The sequence below is a fragment of the Lithobates pipiens genome, unplaced genomic scaffold, assembly GCF_037356315.1.
Source record: "Lithobates pipiens isolate NorthernLeopardFrog02 unplaced genomic scaffold, aLitPip1_a1.2 Scaffold_13, whole genome shotgun sequence".
NCBI lineage: Eukaryota > Metazoa > Chordata > Amphibia > Anura > Ranidae > Lithobates > Lithobates pipiens.
The window spans coordinates 274,609,780-274,623,964 of NW_027507718.1; the positions used below are offsets into that span (position 1 = coordinate 274,609,780).

General features: G+C 42.2%; 1 protein-coding gene across 1 annotated transcript in view; it reads right to left on the bottom strand.

The window, feature by feature from the left end:
- BDH2 (3-hydroxybutyrate dehydrogenase 2) overlaps positions 1–14,185 on the bottom strand; it is a 43,241-nt gene that overhangs the window by 1,352 nt on the left and 27,704 nt on the right. Inside the window, exons 7-9 of the mRNA XM_077476651.1 lie at positions 10,732–10,845; positions 7,917–7,975; positions 7,736–7,828 (exon numbers count right to left, since the gene is read on the bottom strand). Coding sequence (XP_077332777.1) covers positions 7,736–7,828; positions 7,917–7,975; positions 10,732–10,845 — 266 coding nt within the window. The remainder of the gene's footprint in view (positions 1–7,735; positions 7,829–7,916; positions 7,976–10,731; positions 10,846–14,185) is intronic.

Here is a 14,185-nt window from a genome sequence, read left to right on the forward strand (position 1 = left end):
ATACACACACACACACACACACACACACACACACAGTGCCTTGTGAAAGTATTCAGCCCCCTTGAACTTTTCAACCTTTTGCCACATTTCAGGCTTCAAACCTAAAGATATAAAATTGTATTTTTTGTGAAGAATCACCAACAAGTGGGACACCATTGTGAAGTGGAACGAAATCTATTGGATAATTTAAACTTTTTTAGCAAATAAAAAACTGAAAAGTGGTGCGTGCAAAATTATTCGGCCCCTTTACTTTCAGTGCAGCAAACTCACTCCAGAAGTTCAGCGAGGATCTCTGAATGATCCAATGTTGTCCTAAATGACTGATGGTGATAAATAGAATCCACCTGTGTGTAATCAAGTCTCTGTATAAATGCACCTGCTCTGTGATAGTCTTAGGGTTCTGTTGAAAGCGCAGAGAGCATCATGAAGACCAAGGAACACACCAGGCAGGTCCGTAATACTGTTGTGGAGAAGTTTAAAGCCGGATTTGGATACAACAGGGCTTGACAAATTTGCTTGGAATCTAGGAGCCAGCTTAAAAAGTTAGGAGCCAGGTCGGTAACGGCGATCCGGACCTGTCCCTGGCCTGACATGGAGACGAGTGAGGGGAAGATAGCGCCGCAGCCCCCCCCCCCCCCTTTTTTTTCCTTAATTAAAATAATTTTTTTTTTACTTTTTACAAATATATATATATATATATATATATATATATATATATATATATATATATATATATATATATATATATATATATATATATATATATATAAATAATATATATATAATATAATGAGAAGCCATTTACCAGCCACCACACTCACCGTTGGGCAAAAGGCGCCAGATGACGCCCGCAATCACTTCCTTCTCTTCACTTTGGGAAGGAAATGGGCGGGCAGTGAAAAACAGGCAGGGGAGCTTCACTCCATTAGGAATTAGCATTATTGGAATAGGGTGTAATTTCTACATCCACCACAAGATGGCGCCAGACTACCGAAAGATTTTAGAAGGCCGCAAAGCCGCGGCCTCAATTACTGGCCGGCGCGGCCCGATGCAATTGCGCGGCGGAATTCGGGGTCCAAATGGAGACGGGATACCCCAGCAGCGTTGCCCCAGTCGCCAGGACACGAATTCTAGGCGCAAATGCGACCAGGCGCCCGGGGTTTGTCGAGCCCTGGGATACAAGAAGATTTCCCAAGCTTTAAACATCCCAAGGAGCACTGTCCAAGCGATCATTTTGAAATGCAAGTATCAGACCACTGCAAATCTACCAAGACCTGGCCGTCCCTCTAAACTTTCAGCTCAGACAAGGAGAAGACTGATCAGAGATGCAGCCAAGAGGCCCATGATCACTCTGGATGAACTGCAGAGAACTACAGCTGAGGTGGGAGTGTCTGTCCATAGGACAACAATCAGTCGTACACTGCACAAATCTGGCCTTTATGGAAGAGTTGCAAGAAGAAAGCCATTTCTCAAAGATATCTACAAAAAGTCTCGTCTAAAGTTTGCCACAAGCCACCTGGGAGACACACAACATGTGGAAGAAGGTGCTCTGGTCAGATGAAACCAAAATCAAACTTTTTGCCCACAATGCAAAACGATATGTTTGGCATAAAAACAACACAGCTCATCACTCTCAACACACCATCCCCACTGTCAAACATGGTGGTGGCAGCATCATGGTTTGGGCCTGCTTTTCTTCAGCAGGGACAGGGAAGATGGTTAAAATTGAGGGAAAGATGGATGCAGCCAAATACAGGACCATTCTGGATGAAAACCTGTTGGAGTCTGCAAAAGACCTGAAACTGGGACGGAGATTTATCTCCCAACAAGACAATGATCCCAAACATACAGCAAAATCTACAAAGGAATGGTTCACAAATAAACGTATCCAGGTGTTAGAATGGCCAAGTCAAAGTCCAGACCTGAATCCAATCGAGAATCTGTGGAAAGAGGTGAAAACTGCTGTTCACAAACACTCTCCATCCAACCTCACTGAGCTCGAGCTGTTTTGCAAGGAAGAATGGGCAAGAATTTCAGTCTCTCGATGTGCAAAACTGATAGAGACATACCCCAAGCGACTTGCAGCTGTAATCGCAGCAAAAGGTGGCTCTACAAAGTATTAACGCAAGGGGGCCGAATAATTTTGCACGACCCACTTTTCATTTTTTTATTAGTTAAAAAAGTTTCAAAAATCCAATCGATTTCGTTCCACTTCACAATTGTGTCCCACTGGTTTGAGATTCTTCACAAAAAATAAAAATTTTATATCTTTATGTTTGAAGCCTGAAATGTGGCAAAAGGTTGAAAAGTTCAAGGGGGCCGAATACTTTCGCAAAGCACTGTGTGTGTGTATATATATATATATATATATATATATATATATATATATATATATATATATATATATATATATATATAGCAGAGACCCTAGAAAATAAAATGGTGATCGTTGCAAAATTTTATGTTACGTGGTATTTGTGCAGCGGTCTTTCAAACACAAAAAGACACTTTCCGGAATAAAAAAAACAAAAAACAAAAAAACAAAAAAAAAACAGTAAAGTTAGCACAATTTTTTTTTTGTATAATTTGAAAGATGATGTCGTTACGCCAAGTAAATAGATACCCAACATGTCATGCTTTGAAATTGCGCACATTCGTGGAATGGCGACAAACTACAGTACCTAAAAATCTCCATAAGCGACACTTAAAAAAATGTAACGGTTACCAGGTGAAAGTTACATAAGAGGTCTAGTGTTTGAATTATTGCTCTCGCTCCAGCGATATCTCACTTGTGTGATTTAAACACTGTTTATATATGTGGGCACGACTTACATATAAGGTTTCTTTGCTGCGCAAGCTCGTGGTGACGGGGGCGCTTTAAAAAACTTTTTTTTTTTCTTATTTTATTTACATTTTTTTACATTGTCACTTTAAAAAAATAAAAATAATTCTGATTACTTTTATTGCAGTCACAAGGAATGTAAATATCCCTTTTGACAGTAATAGGTGGTCACAGTTACTCTTTTGCACATCAAAGTATTAAGATCGCCAAAAACAGCGATTCTGAATACCGATTGTTCTTTTTAAATCTGTGCCATTGACAGCTGTTCATACATGTCAGTAAGGGCCTGAGAACTTGAAAAACAAATATATTTAATAGTTGAAACCCGAATCTAAAAATAGCTCCAGAATCTAAAAATGGACTGAACGGTTGAGACCAGGATCTAAAAATGGATTGAACAGTTGAGACCAGGACCTAAAAATATTTAATCTATTAACTTGATTAGTGGTTTCAGCCCTAGTTCCTGCAATGGGTTCCTGTTCAGCTTTGGAAAACAGGATTTTTAAAAACAGCTTGCCTGTAAAAATCCTTTTCTTTTATGTACATTAGGGGACACAGAGCCATAGTAGTTACTATGTGGGTTAATAGGCCACCAATAGGTGATGGACACTGGCACGTCCTAAGACCAGAAGTGCACTCCCTATATAACCCCTCCCATTACAGGGAGTACCTCAGTTTTGTAGCCAAGCAATACAAGTGTATACCAAGAAGGGAGAGATCTCTGTGTCCCCTGATGTACATCAAAGAAAAGGATTTTACAGGTAAGCCATTTTAAAAATCCTGATTTTCATACATCAGGGGACACAGAGCCATAGTAGTTACTATGTGGGATGTCCCATAGCAATGGCGACTGAAGGGAGAGAGACACAATAAAAAGTGAGCCAAAAAAAGGACTCATACTGCAGCCTGCAGCACACTGCGCCTGATGATGCACCACCCAAGAGGCACTAACCACACTGGTTGAGTGTGTTTTAAAATGAAAAGGAGGAATTTTCTTCTTTAAGCCATAAGTTTGAACAATCACTTGATGAATCCATTTGGAAATAGTAGATTTTGATGCTGCCTGTCCCCTCTTTGGACCTTCTGGCAGTACAAACAAAACATCTGTTTTGCGAACCTGAGCGGTCGCCTTTAAATAGACTCCGATCGCTCTTACTACATCAAGGGAATGTAGTGCCTTCTCTTCCCTAGATTGAGGCTCTGGGAAGAAAGAAGGAAGAATAATATCCTGGTTTAAATGAAAACCTGTTGTGACTACTTTTGGTAGGAATTCAGGATGAGGACGCAAAACCACCTTATCCTTATGCATGATCAAATATGGCTCTTTACAAGATGGAGCCGCTAGTTCCGATACTCTTCTAGCAGAAGAAATGGCAACCAAAAAGATTATCTTTCTTGTCAAAAGAACCAAGGGAAATTCCTGTAAAGGCTCAAAAGGCTGACTCTGCAAAGTCAATAAAACCAAGTTTAAACCCCAAGGATTTAGAGGTGCCTTGATAGGGGGATTAATCCGCTGAATAAAGCTATGATGGGGGAGGCTATAGTGATCCCAAACCAGGTGGGTTCATCAAGAGTCTGCGCTGCAGGCAGCAAAAAGGTTGAATGAACCAATTTAGTAAGAGTGTACAAGCAACCTGTCTTGTGATGCTACTCCCACTATATTAGGATCCTTAGAAGAGGATATATTAGTATCTTCCAAATCTCTTGGAAGATCATCCTGATCCCCTGCCCCTTGCACCTCAATAAGAGGGTCCTGAGCACTAGATGGGAATCTGCTATGTTTAGACCCACTATGGAGAGTGATCATAGCATCAATCTTCTTTTCCAAATTAGAAATGGTAGAAGAGAAAACCTCCTGTGTGATATATACAGGGACTGAAGTGTCCAGCGCAGCTGCAACAACAGTCTTCCCTGACTGCCCAATCTGACCGGCCGCATCACTCTCAGAGGAGGATGACATTCTTTTGGAAATGGATTTAGTTTGTTTTGAAACCACTGATCCCTTAGAACCCTTTGAGGAGTTCTTGGTCCCTCTTCCACTTATAGCCTGAAGCACAAAGCAGGGGCACTACCAAAAAGAATGTACACTGCTAGGTTATAGGCCAGCCCTATAAAGCTGCTATTAATGCCTAGCCTGGTAAGTAATAATGTGTCAAAGGGAAATGCCTGTGTCACCAAATCTGAAGTAAGCCACCTCTGCTCATGTGTCCCTCCACAGCCAGCAGCAGACACACACACACACACACACACACACAGTCCTTCTTTTAAAAACTTCCTCCAAGTGTAGATGGCGTCTGACGCTGTTAGCCCCGCCCCTTGCGCTGATTAGGCCCCTCCCTGCTTTCAAAAGAAAGTTTTCCCATGCGAGTGGTGGACTCTAGGCACCCAGTGAACAGCTGACATGGTGGCGGGGGGGGGGGGGGGAACCACTGCTGAGTGGCCACACGTTTTTTTTTGTTTTATTTAAAAAAAGGATTGCTTTCGGCATACAATTCCCTCAAAGGGGGTAATTTCAACATGGGGGGGCGCAGGAGGAGAGACCAGTCCCCTCTTTCTTACCGGAGGATCTGCTTGCTTAGGCCGGAGAAGGTGGAAGTGATGGCTCCTGACACAGCGCTGTTTACAGCATAAGGCGTGAGTGCTCAATAAAGCCCCCAGTGGTGACATATAGGCATGACAACATTATATACTTAAAGGAGAAATTCATAAGAAAATCCAAAGATACTTCTTAGAAAATTCCACTTACCTTCCCGCCGCAAGGTTATCTGAGATAAACCCAATCTTCACCCTTCACGGTGGGCTCCGAAACCTTCAGGAACAGGGGAACCTAGAGGTTACCCACAATCCTGGACTTGCAACAGCATCCTGCCAGTAAAAACTTTATGGCCTTACTACCAAAAAGTACTGGATCCCAGGGTCCAGCTCTCTAAAAAGAGAAGCATTCACAAGCAAAACCTTGTTTCTTCAGACACGAGGCCTGGGTACCATTCCTTTGGCCCATTAAAGGACACTCTGAATGGATTCGGTCAGCATGGCTAGCCCCAGCAAGGATTGCTCCAGTGGAGCTCAGCACAGCACATCTTTACTCGTGACCAACACCTTAGACACTGGCGAAAAAAAAAATGGAGGTACTCCCAGTAATGGGAGGGGTTATATAGGGAGTGCACTTCTGGTCTTAGGGCATGCCAGTGTCCATCACCTATTGGTGGCCTATTAACCCACATAGTAACTACTATGGCTCTGTGTCCCCTAATGTATGAAAATAAAATTTTATTTGGCAAATGGGCAATTTTCATTACTGGACTACAGAGCCTTTAGATCAGGGGTAAGCAACCTTGAGAGATGGAGATCTACTTAAGATCACCAGGCAGTGTCCCAATGTTAGGGCCAGTTCACACCAGACTGCAACACCAGAAAGGCATGTGCTATGTGTGCTTCCTGCATAGTGTTCAAAAAGCACTGCCTTTGTGATCCACTGTGGGTGATGATACATTGTTAACCCCAAAATAGATCCCAAACGCAGTGGACAAAAAAATATTTAGTCCAGGGATCAGGAGTGCGTTCCGCTCAGAGTCCAGGGATTGGGGGGGTGGGGGTAATGTAAAGTGTGGTAGAGGACACTGCTATGGGGGTGACCCTGCCCATAACAGTGTCCACTGCCCCATTCACATCACCCCCCCCCCCCAAACACACAGTATTGCCCTCTCCCCCCCCTTCCCTCCCATAGCATCCTACCTGTGCACACAGAGGACCGAGGAACAGCACAGTTCTGTACAGGGGGCTGGGAAGAGCTGGCAGAGTGACACTTAATATTAACATGCTGGTGATTGGTTGCTTAGGACCTAGCAACCAATCACCTGTGGGGTAACTTGAAAAGTTAACTTGGCCAGCTCTTCTCCCGCCCTCCATCCTGGGCTGTGCTGCCTCTCACTCTCTGCTGTTCACAGCACCGAAGGAGGCTGGAGGGAGGTAGAGAGAAGAACCGAAGGTGCGGCGGAGGACGCTGAGGGTGGAAAGAGAAGGACCGGCACTACCTGTCACCTACACGTGGTTGACAGTTAGCCCGCAATCGACGGGATGCCGACCCTCGCTTTAGATTATTTTTTACTGGGTTGTTTTCAAATTTGCAGGGTTAAAAAAATAAATAAATAAAGCAGAAACAACCAGTCACAAAAGGAAAATATGCACAGAATCAAATTTCTTCACTGTTTCCATAAACAGGTCAGGAGTATTGCTTACTTCTCTGTCTGGGACTTCTAGAAGGAAGCAGGTTTTTCCTCACAGGAGTCTGAACCCAAGACACTGTTGTTTATTTTAAGACAGGCATATTGTCTTGTACAATTGTGATATACAGCAGCTAATGCCCATGGTTACTGGTACTTCTATATTTTCTTATTGATAGAATGCAAATTGACACTTGTCTACTATATTGGGCTCTGCATAGCCAACTCTTAATGCCTTCAAACCTTTTTTTTACCCCTTCTAACCATCAGTGCATCAAGAACCACCGTTTTTCTCATTTTAAAGAGCCCATAATACCAACTAGCATACAGTCGCCTCAGGCTTTGTTGCCCTCATAAGTGTAACTTATGGTCTTGCTCTTTGGTATAAGGCTTGTGAGTTCAGGGAAACAGTCCAACCATTAGGATCACAGTGATGCGGTACAAATGGGGATAAAAAGCCTAACTCCAAATGTGAGATACAGCACTGACTTCTTATAACAAAAGGTATTTTTATGTTCCCAATCCCAGCACAAAATCCAAAAACAAGAGGGTCGGCCTCTGCTTATGGGTAGTAGGCAGTTATGCAAACGTTCATCTTTGCCCCATTTAGCCATTGGTACAACCTGAACCCTTGGAGTAAAATTAAAACAGATGTGGACACATAACTTACTTCATCAGAGGCCAAATACACACAAAGATGTGCTACTTCTTCAGCGGTGCACATTCTGCCAGTCTTCTGTCTGGCCAGAAAGTCCTTCAAAGCCTATTCCAACCATGGACAAAACACGACATATAAGCAACAATTTGTTAATAAATAAATCAGTTATATGGATGTGGCGCTGCCTACTTACCTGTTCAGGGTCTGGCCTGGCTTGGATTCGTTCATTTAAAGATGGGGTGTCCACGGTTCCTAAACAGATAAATAGTATAAACTGGTGGACCAAGACACAATAATTCTTTCTACCCTACAGTCCGCACTTATTTTCAAGGGGTTTTACTAGAAAGCATGCATGAGACAGGTATCTCTGGTAGTCCCAACACAGAAGAAGAGAGGTAGCTATAGAATCACCTTGGTATTAGATATCTAGTGTTGGTGCTCATAGAATTCTACAGATGTAATGGTCCAGCCCAATCTCTCATAAATGGATGGATTCTTCAAGTTATTAAGTCATATGATAAAGTAATTGCGGTCCTTTTACAAGCTACATTGCTGCAGTTGTCAATGCTATACATTGTATTAGACTGAGGTGGAAATCTCCACTCTGGAGAATTATCACACAATAACACAAAAGCACAAATTGGATAGTCTTATGGAGAGAAGGCTGGCAATTTTCTGTTTCAATCTTTTTATTAAGATATCAGGTAACAATGAAAACATTGTAGAATAGCGAAATAAAGTACAATAAAGGAACTGTCAGATTAATATCAGTATATATAAAACGAAGGAAGGGGTGCTTAGTCAGTGTCCCATGGAATGTCCATCAGGAGGTATGAGAAACTACACAAAGGTGGTTAGCTGTGAAGAGTCCCTTATAGTAGGATATGTTCGGCCATGTTGTAAGATGAAGCCAAACAAAAAAATGGGCCTTGAATCAGCCCAACATCATAAGCCCAGCAGAGAGGTCGAGGAGGACTACACCCGCCCACCCGGGCAGATGATAGTGCAAAACAAACCATAACAAATATAGGAGCCACAATGGCAACAACCAATAGGCTTGTACACTAAGTCTGGTAATTTTATTAGACAAGGATATTGCCATGAAGGAATATTACAGATAAGAATTGAAATTAAAGTGCTATTCAAATGAAATATATTTTGGCATTTTACAGTAGAAGGATAATTATTGGAGTAAGAACATAAAGGACATTGCCTCAACTTATACAACTTTACATTTAAATATTGATCCGCTGGGCTTATTATGTGCAGAAGCCATTGCTGCCTCTCCGAAAAACAATCTGAGGTCGATTGCTTTTCAAAGTGTGGTTGGCAGGCAGCTCGGAGGCAATATGCTGCTTCTTTACTGCCCGTTTTAATTCTGAAGGTCGAACTGCACACGGGTCGAGGGAGGTTGTGGGATAGCCCCATTAACTTTAATGAGTTGTGTTTGGTGGCAGTACTGTCCACTGAATGTCACAGGGTGTTTTACTTTTGCCAAGGCTGGGAAGTAAAGCATTGCGGCTGTGGCACATGTACAGCCCTGATCAGCTGCATGTCTTTGTTTAGGTGGGTGATTAAATGGCAGAAAAAAAACGTGGCTCAGCCGCCTGCTTTTATGACCCTTTGACTGCGGTGAACGAGCTCTTTCCACACTGATGATGTATTAAAAAGCGTTAAAATAATAGGCATGCATATAACCAAGTACTGTACATTCTATCTATATTGTTTCTGACCTGCAAGTTCATAATAAAAAATGAACAAGTTGGAGGCTGCATCTAAGCTAGCTAATGTCTAGTATCCAGTTAGATGTCCAGTAATAGTCCATTCACACCTAAAAACATTAATAGTGCATACATCCCTTTACCTAAATGAAATTATGTTTTCATCCACTAAAAAACATTTGCATGGGGGTATAGTAGAATCCCTTTGTTTCTTTTCAGGAGTTTTAATGAAAAATTGCCACTAGCGACCCTCCCACTGACAATTTTTTCTTGAAATTACAAGCTGCTTGTTTGTCCCGATGAAAATCACTCCCTCCCTGTAGCTGAGGCAATTGGATGTCCCTCCCATCACTAGTGATAGAGGGGAAAAACAGGCAGCCTTTCAGCAAAATTCTGACGCAGGGGATTTCTTTCTAGGGGATTTGTGGGTGGTGGTTCTTCCTATTCCTTAGCTCTGAGCTGACGACATCTCTAATGTGAAAATATATGAGATATTTTTGTATTCTTGTGTTCTGTGTTACTGGCGGATCTGTCATATGATTACTCCAGTATCCAGCATACTTTCAGATAGCAGGTTCTCCCCATCAGGTAGCAGGTTTACCTACTAATTTCTGTCTTGTGAGCCTTCCATCACTGTGAGATTATGGTCCCTCCCTACATGGTGCTATAAACGCTGCTTTTATGGCACACAAACCCGTGTCATGTCCTGACGCTTTCCGATCATACACTTCATAATCCCCCAAAGAAAAGGGGGAAAGGGGAAACAAATTTCACACCAGGCTTATCCACAATGAGTAGAATTTAAGAGATGCAAGGCCAATATGTCCCTTAGCTTGTAGGTGACACCAATTAAAGTGGTTCTAAAGGCAGGATATTTTTCACCTTAATGCATTTCCTACATGAAGGTAAAAAATGTCCTGGCAATTGTATCACGCCCTCACCTCCCTATATACTTACCCGAGTCCTATCTCGATCCAGCTCTGTGCACTTCTTCAGTGGTGCTGGCCTGTGTTCCTTTATGCTCATTGCAGGGGGGCAGGGCTGAGCCACACTGTGTGTCTATGGATGCAGACAGCCAGGCTCAGCCCGCAGGTGTGTCCCCATTGCAAGCTGCTTGCTATGGGGACACACACAGAAGAGGAGGAGCTGAGTGTGCTGGCGGGGACCCCAGAAGAGGATATTGGGCTGCTCTAGGCAATACAGCAGGCAAGTAGATCTTTTTATTTTTAGAATAAAATTACCTGTACAACCACTTTATTTCCAGTATTGTACTAATGTTGTACATACCTGGGCATATACAGTTACACCTTATGCCTTGCTCAATGAAATCCGCAGCAACTGATTTAGTTAGACCAATTACAGCAGCCTTTGATGTGCTATATACACATCTATTTACCACTCCTAGAAAGGAGAAAAGAACATAGTATATATAAACATACTGATTTACTAAAAAACAATGTTCTGAAAAAGGTTACACTTGTTTGCAATAGGTGTATTATGCATAATTTCTTGTGTTCTAGTATATTTGTTGTACATTTATGTTGTTTATTATTAAGGTTATAGCACCAAATGGTTAAACCTGTTGATCAATATAATATCTAGTCTGATCTCCACACAAAATACAGCGGTAGGTTAAAATGCAATGGTAAGCACAACAATTACATGAACAGATTTAAAATAGATCTAAACAGATTTACTAAAATTTCATAAAGCTTGAAAATGTTGTGTTTTCCAATGTTGTTTTTAATCTTTTGAAATCTGCAGCTTTTATTAAAGTGATTGTACACCTTCCATGTTTTTTTTTTTTTTAAAGAATACGTTTTGATTTTGGAACATGCTACATCTGTATTTTTGGGTGGAACATATAGCATGATCCAGCTCCTGCAGCCTCTCCCTCTGATCCCCACCTCAATGTGACCGAGGGAGGCATAGGATCCTCTTACCGCACCAACAAAATTAACCGATTGCCGACCGTATGTATATGTATATATATATATATATATATATATATATACACACACAGTATCTCACAAAAGTGAGTACACCCCTCACATTTTTGTACATATTTTATCTTCATGTGACAACACTGAAGAAATGACACTTTGCTATAATGTATAGTAGAGACTGTACAGCTTGTATAACAGTGTACATTTTCTGACCCTTCAAAGTAACTCAACACATAGCCATTGATGTCTAAACCCGCGGCAAGAAAAGTTAATACAACCCCTAAGTGAAAATGTCCAAATTGGGTCCAATTAGCCATTTTCCCTACCCGGTGTCATGCGACTCATCACTGTTACAAGGTGTCAGGTGTGAATGAGAAGTAGGTGTGTTAAATTTGGTGTTATCGCTCTCACACTGATCACTGGAAGTTCAACATGGCACCTTATGGCAAAGAACTCTGGATTTGAAAAATGAAGAACTGTCACTCTACATAAAGATGGCCTAGGCCAGTGATGGCGAACCTTGGCACCCCAGATGTTTTGGAACTACATTTCCCATGATGCTCAATTACACTGCAGAGTGCAAGAGCATCATGGGAAATGTAGTTCCAAAACATCTGGGGTGCCAAGGTTCGCCATCACTGGCCTAGGCTATAAAAAGATTTCTAAGACCCTGAAACTGCAGCACAGTGGCCAAGACCATACAGCGGTTTAACAGGACAGGTTCCACTCAGAAAATGCCTCGCCATGATTGATCAAAGAAGTTGAGTGCACGTGCTCAGCTTCATATCCAGAGGTTGTCTTTGGGAAATAGATGTATGAGTGCTGCCAGCATTGCTGCAGGAGGTAGAAGGGGTGGGGGGGTCAGCCTGTCAGTGCTCAGACCATACGCTGCACGTTGCATTAAATTGGTCTGCATGGCTGTTGCTGTTGTCCCAGAAGGAACCCTCTTCTAAAGATGATGCACAAGAAAGCCCACAAACAGTTTGCTGAAGACAAGCAGACTAAGGACATAGATTACCGGAACCATGCCCTGTGGTCTGATGAGACCAAAATAAACGTATTTGATTCAGATGGTGTCAAGCGTGTGTGCCAGCAATCAGGTGAGGATTACAAAGATAATTGTGTCTTGCCTACAGTCAAGCATGGTGATGGGAGTGTCATGGTCTGCATGTGTGCTGCTGACACTGGGGAGCAACAGTTCATTGAGGAAGCCATGAATGCCAACATGTACTGTGACATACTGAAGCAGAGCATGATCCCCTCCCTTTGGAGACTGGGCCGCAGGGCAGTATTCCAACATGATAACGAACAAACACACCTTCTATGATGACCACTGCCTTGCTAAAGATAAAGGTGATGGACTGGCCAAGCATGTCTCCAGACCTAAACCCTATTGAGCATCTGTGGGGCATCCTCAAACGGAAGGTGGAGGAGAGCAAGGTCTCTAACACTCACAAGCTCTGTGATGTCATCATGGAGGAGTGGAAGAGAACTCCAGTGGCAACCTGTGAAGCTCTGGTGAACTCCATGCCCAAGAGGGTTAAGGCAATGCTGGCAAATAATGGTGGCCACACAAAATATTGACACTTTGGGCCCAATTTGGACATTTTCACTTAGGGATGTACTCACTTTTGTTTCCAGCGGTTTAGACATTAATGGCTGTGTCGAGTTATTTTGAGGGAACAGCAAATTTAAGTTATACAAACTGTATACTCACTACATATAATATATCACGTACCTGGTACATGATCCTGCACTTCCGGGTCTGGGGCGCGCATACGTGCCTCTGACGACTCACTCCCACTGTGATAATACACAGCGGGAGCTGATCTGCGGGTACCGCAGATTCAATGTCTGCCGGCACCCACCGATCATTAGGCAGAGAGCCAGAATGGCGGTCTATTTAAACAAGGCAGATCACCGTTCTGTCAGTAAGGAAGGCATTGATCCTGTGTTCCTGCAAAAGAACATGGATCAATGCCTTCCCCTAGTAAAAGCACATTGCACACAGTACACAAGCACTGGCTAGGCATACAGTTAACCCTTTGATCGCCCCTAAGGTTAACCCCTTCCCAGCCAATGTCATTAGTACAGTGACAGTGCATATTTTTTAGCACTGATCACTGTATTTGTGTCACTGGTCCCCAAAAAATGCCAGTGTCCGATTTGTCAGCCGCAATATTGTAGTCCCGCTATAAGTTGCTGATCGCCACCATTACTAGTTTAAAAAAATAAAATAAAAATTACATTAAAAAAAATCCCATAGTTTGTAGTAGAGGTCGACCGATATATCGGCCGATATTTGGCGTTTTTTAATTAATCGTCATCGGCCGATTGTGCTGTTAAAAAAGGCCGATGATATATTCAGCACCACTTGCAAATGACTTCAGTAATAGAAGTCAGTGCAAGTTGCCTGGAGACTTGAGTGAAGGGACTTGTCTCCTCTCTGGGCAGTCTGCCAAGAAAAGATCAAAAAGATACAATGTTTACATTTGAATGAATGAACTCAACTCAGTGTGTAGAGTTCTCAGTTTAACCATTTAAAGACTAAATCTTTTTTGACACTTGATGCTTACAAATAAAAATCCTGTATTTTCTGCTAGAAATTCACTTAGAACCCCCAAAACTTATATATATTTTTTTAGCAGAGATCCTAGGGAATAAAATAGCGGTTGTTGCAATATTTTATGTCACACGGTATTTGCGCAGCGGTCTTTCAAACTCAATTTTTTTTGGACAAAAAAAAAACAGGTTAAAAAAACAAACAAACAAACAGTAAGTTAGCCCATTTTTTT